Raw genomic sequence first — 10,000 nt, 5'->3', positions numbered from 1 at the left:
AGACGCACAAGCTCCCTACTTTTTGATGGTGGTGACATTGACGACGTAAAAGTCAGCAGGAGGAGTGTTGGGTGGAGGGTGAACCCAGTCTACCTGGATGGAAGTCGGTCCCAGGACGGTGACAGTCGGGGAATCAGGAGACGTCGGAAGCAGCTCTGGAAAATGACAGGGTAAGGAAATAATTATCATTATCCCGGTTTATTCACGGTTGTCAGCCATATTGCAACGGCTGTTTGGTACCTCTGACAGTGAGGCATTTGTTGATCGAATGCCCCACTATTAAGAAATAGATATATGTGAGGATGGTAAATTCATCATTGTCAAGATTCTTGAGCAGGATGTGTTGTATTATGCTTAGCGGTATATCTATATTTATTTCAGAAGCAGGTCTTCTTAAAGCAATTTAACTTTTATAAGATCTTCTCTTTAATGGTATTAAATTGAAGTTCCTTTAATTTTTATTTGTATCAAAAGATATCGGCGTCAATGACCTTCGAGGTCAGGATCCCAGAAAACTCAAAATCAATCAATCAATCAATCACGCCTGCCATTCTTGCGGCTATCATCATTCGTTTCTACACATGAACCACTTTTATTCACCCTTTATATCTTAAGTTTTCTCTTGAATAACTCGTATCTAATTGGTAGAAACAGCAATTAGAAGTTCAGACCTCGCCAATGATGATTGTCAACACTTTACTCAAGTCTACGGAACAAGCTCTCCCTTTTCATATGTTGACAGTATGATGTAAACATTTTACTCAAGTCTACGGACCAAGCTCTCCCTTTTGCATACGTTGACCGTATAATATCACCATTTTACAGAAGTCTATGGACCAAGCTCTCCCCTTTTCATAGGTTGATCGTGAATAAATCTGCTGGATAAAAATAACAATAATAACCAGAATCACGATCTTGATACGGATCCCACCCAAATTTTAACAGATTCTTCCGAAGCATATTACCTATCCGTCGTTAAATTCTAGTGAAAATCTAGCAAGAAGTTTTGACGTAATCCTGCAAACAGGCAAACAAACAGCTAAATATATAAACAAAGAAATAAATGCTGCTCATTATATAACCTCCTTGGCGGAGGTAAGGAATACTGTAGGTCTTCAATTTTATGAGCATTTGTCATTTTTCATATCTTTACTTATTCATGGAAAGGAACGTCGTAAATGGCTGCCTTGCTTATTTTCTAGATTTTTTCTTTAATATATACAACATGACTGTATACAAATTAGTCAATTGAGATATTATCTTACTATTCCAATATAAAAAACTAGAAGAATATAGAAGAAAGATCGGCCTAATATGTGTATACATTTACGTATATATAAATAAAAACTAAAACTAAAAATGTATAGAAAAATTACGACTATAGATAGAATATAAGTCTAAAAGCCCTAGTAGGAACTATTCTTACATTATAGGCGAGAATCAAATCTTAATAAGATTAAGGAAAACTTATATCAATAAAAGAAAAAAAATTGAAATTAATATATTAAAACCTCTATGTACACACACTTGTCACAAAGAAGAGAATGAATGAAAACTCCCGAGAACTATGGAAAAACCAGCATCAAAAGATATTCAAAGCAAAGCAAAGGCAAGATGCTATACCACGTAAAGACGCATGAAGCACTGAAGCTGATTTACAGCAATGCACCAGTAGTTTCCTAAAACTCTAACCCACAAACAGAATCTAACCACTGTAACGTCCTTGAAAATCCCAAGCACCATAACGTATAATAATAGCTCCAGGATATAATATATAATCACATCAATAACCCGGCTTTGCACAGACTGCTTCCAGTATTGTATTGCACACTTGTATGAGCTGTTTCTAGACTGCAATACACACTTGTATGAGCTGTTTCCAGACTGCATTACACACTTGTATGAGCTGTTTCAAGACTGCAATACACACTTGAATGAGCTGTTTCCAGACTGCAATCCACTCTTGTATGAGCTGTTTTAGACTGCAATACACACTTGTATAAACTCTCTCCAGACAGCAATACACACTTGTATAAGTTTTTCCAGACTGCAATCCACTCTTGTATGAGCTGTTTGTAGACTGCAATACACACTTGTATAAACTGTTTCCAGACAGCAATACACACTTGTATAAGTTTTTTCCAGACTCCAATCCATACAGCAATACCCACTTATAACAGCCGTTTCCATACTGCAATGCACACTTGTATAAGCCGTTTCCAGACTGTAATACACACTTGTATAAGGTTTCTCAAGACAGCAATACACACGTTCCAATCAATGCAATACAAAAGCGGATCACGATAATTTAGTGCGCTGTTAAACTCTAATCAATATATTATCTTAGCTGATCAATACAATCAACCACAGCACAGGGTAATACACATATGTATAATCTAGATATTACTATGCATTAGTGGATTTCTCCTCCTTTAAGGTACACTCGGGCATACTATTCTCTCTTATTTATCTTCCTCGTTTTTATTTTTAAGTTTTTATAGTTTTTATATGAAAGACTTATCTTAATGTTGCTCTTGTTCTTAACATATTTTACTTGAATTGTTCATTACTTCCCTTGCAGTTTACTAATTTTCCTATTTATTTTTCTCAATGGGCAATTTTTCCTTGTTGGAGCCATTGGGCTTACAACATCCTTAGGTTTCAACTAGGTTCGTAGCTTAGCTAATAATAATAATAATAATAATAATAATAATAATAATAATAATAATAATAATAATAATAATAATAATAATAATAATATAAAAAAAAAATAATAATAATAATAATAATAATAATAATAACAATAATAATAATAATGATAATAATAATAATAATAATAATAATACTAATATACTGAACTGTATAAATTGATTTTGAGCACGATAACTCCTAATATTGGCCCCCTTTATCTAAATTTATTTTTGGAGGAACATAAGTATCAGTGAACTTACCAAATCCAGTAAATATACAGACGAAGAACAAATGATTATATGAAAAACTATTTAATATCGTCACAAAACGAAGAGAAGAAGGGTTAGAATTCCAACAATAGCAACAGCCATGCCAATGCAAAACAATAAATAAATGCTGAATGTCAGAGCGCAGAAACAACTCATAAACAAGGCAAAGACAAGCAAGTTCACAGTACTCTACAATACAAAACTTCAGAATCTGTTGATTAATGCAAAAATAAACGCACTCTCTCTCTCTCTCTCTCTCTCTCTCTCTCTCTCTTTTATATATATATATATATATATATATATATGTATATATATATATATATATATATACATATATATATATATATATATATCTGTGTGTGTGTGTGTCTGTATATATATATATATATATATATACATATATATATACATCTATTATTAACACTCATGATTTTCATTTATCCAATTAATCACTTTGATTCCGACTTAGAAATGGTTAGAATCTGTGGACGGCCAAAAGATCGTATTATGAAGAGAATTGGATCCGTGACCACAATGAAGAAATTCGATATCAAAAGATATATGGGGTTTGATATATAAATATATATATATATATATATATATATATATATATATATAAATCATTATTAGCCGTAACTAGTCCACTGTAGGACAAAGACTTCAAACATGTTCTTTCACTCGCGTCTGTTCATGATCTTTATATGCCAGTATATATATATATATATATATATACATATATATATATATATATATATATATATCAATGTTACATGAATAAAAATGGGAGGAACACAAACAAGAAAAGACCATGAATACTATACAAAACAACAGCCTCTGGAAATCACACATCAATAGAGCGCAATGCAAGCTTGCATGCAAACGCCAATCCTTTTCTTTGGAGACCAGAGGTAATGCTTACTGCCCCCCACCCCTCCCCTCCCCCTCCCCTTTCCTGCAAGCCTTTTCGACTCCAGGCAAAGAAAGTTAATTAAGAATTTGAACAGTGGAATGAGCGTCCTTAGACACGAGATTGGATACACCTGTCAGCTAGAGGAGAACTTCCTTTGGATATGTTACACAAGATAAAAGCGTATTGGGAAGAAGATCAAAACCTTAAAGTGAAATAAAGTTTTACTCTGTTTTTTTCTAAAATATGTATATATGAATATATATATATATATATATATATATATATACATATTATATATACATACGTATACTGTATACACACACAAATATATATATATATATATATATATACATGTGTGTATGTTTGTCTGTATGTGTGCGCGCGCTCTCTTGATCTTGGAAGCACTGGAAAACCAAAATAAGCACAACCATTCAAGCATACAACTTTTAATAGGCTGCAAAAAAAAAAAAAAATCCATACTGGTTTCACAGAACTCACCGATGCCTTCCGAGATGCACATGAGCGTCACTTCGGTATAGGACGTGCAGGAAAAGTGCGACTGGATGTTATCCTCCTGCATGGTGTAGTCTCCCCGGCAGAGGTCCTGGCAGATGTCTGGAACGCGCTCTCGCTCGCAGCACGGGATGTGATTCCGGTAGTCTGCCAGGCAAGAAATGTCGAGTGAGAGAGGAGACTGGATACGTCAGAAAAGATCAAGAATGGTGATTACTATCTTAAGGTTTTTTTTTTTTAATAGAGATTGGCTGATATAAGTCTCATTTTATAGTTTATTTAGGCAAGATCTATTTTAATGTCGTTACTGTCCTTAAATTTTAATTATCCATAATTCTCTTGTATCTTATTTATTTCTTCCCTCACAAGGCTATTTTTTCCTGTTGACCCCTAGGGTCTACAGCATCCTTCTTTTCCAACTAGGGCTTTAGCTTAGCTAGAAAGAATATAAATCCCATATGCTTCCCAAAGAAGTTTACTGTATTGTACTTTGGAGTTTGATTAAAACGTAAAAACTCTATTGTTTATTGTATTTTGTTTGATTAAAATTTAAAAATTAAAGTGTAAAAATTATACAAAAATTAGCAAACAAATCGAAGTACGGATCCCAAATAATCAGTCTCAAATGGACAGTTGCTTCCAATTACATAAGGGTCATATGCATTCTATCAGATATCTGTCATCCATATGACATATTACTGCCATTACAAGTATGACATTGAAATATAGAAAAGGATAACGTCTTCGTAAAAGACAGATGAAATGAGAGCTCAAACAATGAAGCCAAATTTCTATTACATACCAGATAAAGCAATCTATAAAAAAAAATAAAATAAAATAAAAAATAAGCTCACTATACCACCACATTCTTTGTTACTTCTGATGCAATGGACAAAGTTCCTCCAAAGGGAAATGGACATAGAATCGCTGACTCAATTCTTAGTTTAGTTAAGGCCTTGAAAAAGCTCCCATTGAAGCCTGACCAAACTCACTAATTTAATTTTGTCTCTATTTACAAAGTTCTTGGATGGTTAAGGCATTTCTGACTCTACTTAGAACGAGTTGTTATTGTTTTAAAACTTCATGAAATAAAAAAAACAACGCTCTGGATACACTATTAAAAATATTATCTGTATTTCAGTAAAATACAGGCGACCGTAATTTTTACCTATTTTGCAATTATCTTTAAAGGGTTGATGACCGTAATATATACGTTTTTAAAACGGTAAATGCCTGGCAATATTTATTCCAGGGTTTTTACCGTTTTTACGGCAAATTTTTAAGTGTATATCATACATGACCTATAGATAAAAATGCTTTATATAACTTATTTCAAATCTGCTATGATTCGAAAGCTTTTTTAACAGCCAAAACAAAGTAGTTAATTACTGGTGTCTTCCCTAAGATCAGTTCCCTATCATTACTTCCACTCAAGCTAAATTATTCCATGACTTAAAACATCAATTGGGTCATTGCTAAGTTCTACCGTTGCATAGAGACATTACTATACAAAATATCTTGAAACCTATTTTAAAATGCCTATTGAATATTAATAAGACTCGTCGATGATATCAAGCGAGGTCTGTTTTAATTAATGCTACACTTCTTCATTAGATAATTTCACTTCTGCAATGGAAATCCCATAGCTCAAAATTTGAATTTCCTTTCTCTTAAGCTGTTTCTAAATCATTGCCCATTCAATACAGATTAAATATTCTGTATTCGAATAAATCAAATATCTCGAGGGAAATTACCTAACCTAACCTAATCTTACCTACCCCGCCCAACCTAACCTAACCTAACCTGCCCATCCTAACCTACACTACCCTAATGTAAGAAAGCAATAATAGGTTGTCCTGACTTACCGGCCATACACTGAACGATTGAAGGGAAATGCTTCTCACAGGCTTCTGGTTCGATACCTGTCGTCCCTTCCAGAATATTATGAATGGCACAGAAGCCCCAGCAAGCTGGAATGACGCCATTCTGTTGACAGCAGTCGGTGTAGTTGTGATTGGAACGAAGAGCTTTCGTTAACTGGGTGCTGTTCTCGTCCTTTGGAAGAACTGAAAAATTACAAGCGACGAATAAAAAAGACAAAGACTTGTATAAAGAGAAATCAAGGTAACAAATACAAAAAGGAATCGTAAAACGGTGGGATTCCAAGAATAAGAAAATATGGATGTAGAAGATTTTCTGGTTTGTGTGACTCAATTTTTTTTTATGTTTATATAATGAAGGCAGGAAGAAGAAGGGAACAAAATTTATATAATTTTCCATTTTAAGGTCACGAAACACTCCCTACACTTTATTACCATATTATGTAAAGAGTGATTAGGTTATGTAACTAGTTTAAGCTATTCTGCTTATTCCTGGAATTACGTGTACCCTTTCTGAAAATAAAAATATATACTAAAAAGTTTTACCGTGAAAATGTTTATCAAATCGCTTGATTTTAAGACATCTGTATTTATGATAATGTTTCTTCATTGATATGTTGTGTTTCATCACAATGTATTTGGCTTATTTTTTGTTATTGTACATCTTATCTTAGTCTGAGATTCTTTTGTTTCATCCAAGAAGCAAATCATAAGTATAAGGCCTTTAGGGAATACAGTTATGTGTGCTCGAGAGAGAGAGAGAGAGAGAGAGAGAGAGAGAGAGAGAGAGAGAGAGAGATAAGGTTTATGAGCTAAAATACTAGCACAAAAAAACAACACAACCACAGGAAGACAACATAGAACTACATATATACAATTAACCGTTTTGTTTCGAGAAAAAAAAAAAAAAAAAAAGAACAATAACGAGCAAATTTCAGGTAAAAAGGGTAAAATTTGCTTCTGTAACGAATATAGTCAAATTACACCATATCTTAACGAAATAAAGAGGCATGAGAGTTGTACCTTCCTGTGCACTAATGTAATACAAGTTCATACTTTCAGTATTTTTTCTGTTTAAGTATGAAATTCACACTAAAGTTCAAATACGAGTTATACTTTGACAGTTAGGTTACCTCAAAAACGATAGATCGAGTTATTATTTAAATTTTCCATGAGGAATCTTAGTTATATGGTTAATATAACTCATTGAAACTACCAAGAAATGTTGAAAACATCATAAAAAAACGCAATTTCAATGAGCTGTCATATTTTTTCAAGTAAATTCCTTCAATAAGGAAAAGCTTACTAATATTACCTATACCGTATTCGAGAAATCAACTGTCAGTAAAATCATAAATGCATAAATAAATAAAGCAACATAAATACGAATTTTAAGGTAATATTTCACAGAAGGAAAAACATTGTAGATGAAGTGATATTTAAAGCTGAAATGAAAAACAGGATATTATGGATTACAATGTCTACAATATATGAACGTATGAAGGTCGTCACGCGTTCACACATGTATGAACAAATATAGGAATTCTAAAAGTAGCAAGTCCTTACAGATAAGAATAATATGAAACCATTCATGAAAACAAGAATTTACTTAGCAATCCAAATGATATCTTATAAATAATTGTATTAATAAAACAATTTAAGAAAACACACCAAGATTAGGTAAGGAGAAAACCACGCTTGGAAGAGTAAATGATGGAGTAGAAATAAATAACGTTAAGTGCCTCTTTTGACCCAATATGTAAGTCATTCAGATGAAATTTAATAAGGCATAATTGTGGTATAACTTTCATTTACTATGAATGTTATGCTCTTACCTGTTTTTGTATTCATCAGTTTTATTTCACTTCTGTTCGGTCACTGGTCAGCAACCAAAGGTAAGCTGACGTAGGCCGTGCATCGAATATTGACACTCATATTCACTGCCTTGAAAAGTTTACTTTATTTCTAGTTTCTTTGAATGAAAACAAATTAAAAGAATTTACGTTTCTCTTCTTTATTCCAACCTTCATCCTTACATTAAGAGGTCGGTTGCATGATGCTGCCTCTTCAATACTTTTTATCAGAGGCATCCTATTCCACCAAAACTTTTCTCCAGATCATCCTTCACCTTACCTCCTCATCTAATTCTCTGCCTCCCTCTCGATCTTTCTCCCCCCCCCCTCCTCATCAAAACCAGGAGATTATCAACACGTGAGACTAGATACGTCTGGGGTTTAATTAGGAGTTGGAAAACAAACTATACTTCACCGAAACTCCCAGATCAGATGTCAAAAGTTTCGCTTCAATTCAAATTTCGGATGCATGGAAAGGTACGGATGACTGAGTTGCAAATCTTTATGGATTCTGAAATAAGTATTTGATACAACAAACATAATCTTTTCTATTACTGACAAAATTTTCATTCAATTGTCACTATAAATACATTTTAATATGAAAAAAAAAAATCTAATTATCTTAAATGAAAAGTGGAAATATTCAAGATTGCGTTCTGGTCATAAATCTTCCAAGAGACGAAAGATGAAAGATTATATCTCAACACAATGCCATCCATCTTGTTATTCAGGACAGGAGTTTTACCAGGTCACGTAAAATTCTCTCTCTACCACGGTTTTTTTCTACTACAGAAAAATTCCTTTTCATTCAGCATAACTGAAAGGAACGTCTTATATCCTGTTGCAGGCTTTCATTAGAATACAAAAGACTTTTTAATAGAATATATAACATTATACCGTGTATGAAATTACGGATGATGCTTTGAAATCATAATAGTTTCTTACTTTCCAGGCTTTCAGCATGTTTATCAAAATATATTTATCTTTTATGTTTATGTCTTTTTCAGAATAATTTGTCACAACAATTTTCGATTGTGAAATCATTAAATAATCCATATTTCTATATAAGCAATAGCTAAACTGTCCAATGGCATTTTGCATCTGATTTATAATCACACTAATATGACAACTATTACTTTATAATTCTAAAAACATTTATATCGAATATAGGAAAATTGTGAATTTAAAAAACATCTTTGACAAATATAGGAAATTTTCGAAAAGTCCATTTACAGGTAGAAAGAATTCGAAATTTTCTTAACGAGAGGGTTTTGACCGGGAAGAAAAAGAGGACTAAGATCGATCATTATATATAAATTCTATAAACAACATAGTTAATCTTAACTACGTCCATCACATTCGTAAGAAATTGAATAATTCTCGAGGGTAGATTGTGACGTCACGTGGGTTTTTTCAGGGTAATTTCTTATTTCAAAAGGGGCAGAGATAAAATTCCTTGCACTCACAGCGGCTGGATCTATCTCAAAGGCAGAGAGAGAAGAGAGGGTTGAGGAGATACAAAAGGTCAGCAAAATTCCTCAAAGACAGCCTTGAGATTGAAAAATGGAGGAGTCGATAAGGCACAGAGAGAGAGAGAGAGAGAGAGAGAGAGAGAGAGAGAGAGATGAGAAATCTTCAGAAAATTACAAGCAAGAGAGAGAGAGAGAGAGAGAGAGAGAGAGAGAGAGAGGGTATTAAGAAATCTTCAGAAATATAGACTTTTCTTGTGTAACAGCAGTGGCCTCAAAACCATTTTGCAATCCAACAAGAAATTAATCTCTAAACTTGGACTTATTATTAATAAAACATTATTAGAAAAAAATAACGTTCTAAGATCAGCATTTCACGAAATACTACTCTTCAATTCAGCATACATTTTGTTGT

The 10,000-nt window shown here is 33.0% G+C and overlaps 2 protein-coding genes across 4 annotated transcripts in view; both read right to left on the bottom strand.

The window, feature by feature from the left end:
* The window catches only part of LOC137643911 (Ig-like and fibronectin type-III domain-containing protein 2), a 274,344-nt gene that overhangs the window by 172,621 nt on the left and 91,723 nt on the right, over positions 1-10,000 (bottom strand). The gene's annotated exons all lie outside the window — the stretch shown is intronic.
* Positions 1-10,000, bottom strand: part of LOC137643739 (Ig-like and fibronectin type-III domain-containing protein 2) — a 59,616-nt gene that overhangs the window by 1,540 nt on the left and 48,076 nt on the right. The window contains exons 4-6 of the mRNA XM_068376439.1: positions 6,249-6,449; positions 4,369-4,530; positions 20-155 (exon numbers count right to left, since the gene is read on the bottom strand). Coding sequence (XP_068232540.1) covers positions 20-155; positions 4,369-4,530; positions 6,249-6,449 — 499 coding nt within the window. The remainder of the gene's footprint in view (positions 1-19; positions 156-4,368; positions 4,531-6,248; positions 6,450-10,000) is intronic.

Source organism: Palaemon carinicauda, chromosome 7 (assembly GCF_036898095.1).
Source record: "Palaemon carinicauda isolate YSFRI2023 chromosome 7, ASM3689809v2, whole genome shotgun sequence".
NCBI classification, from domain to species: domain Eukaryota; kingdom Metazoa; phylum Arthropoda; class Malacostraca; order Decapoda; family Palaemonidae; genus Palaemon; species Palaemon carinicauda.
The sequence above is the reverse complement of the archived record's forward strand: the minus strand, read 5'-3'. Positions and strand labels throughout refer to the sequence as shown.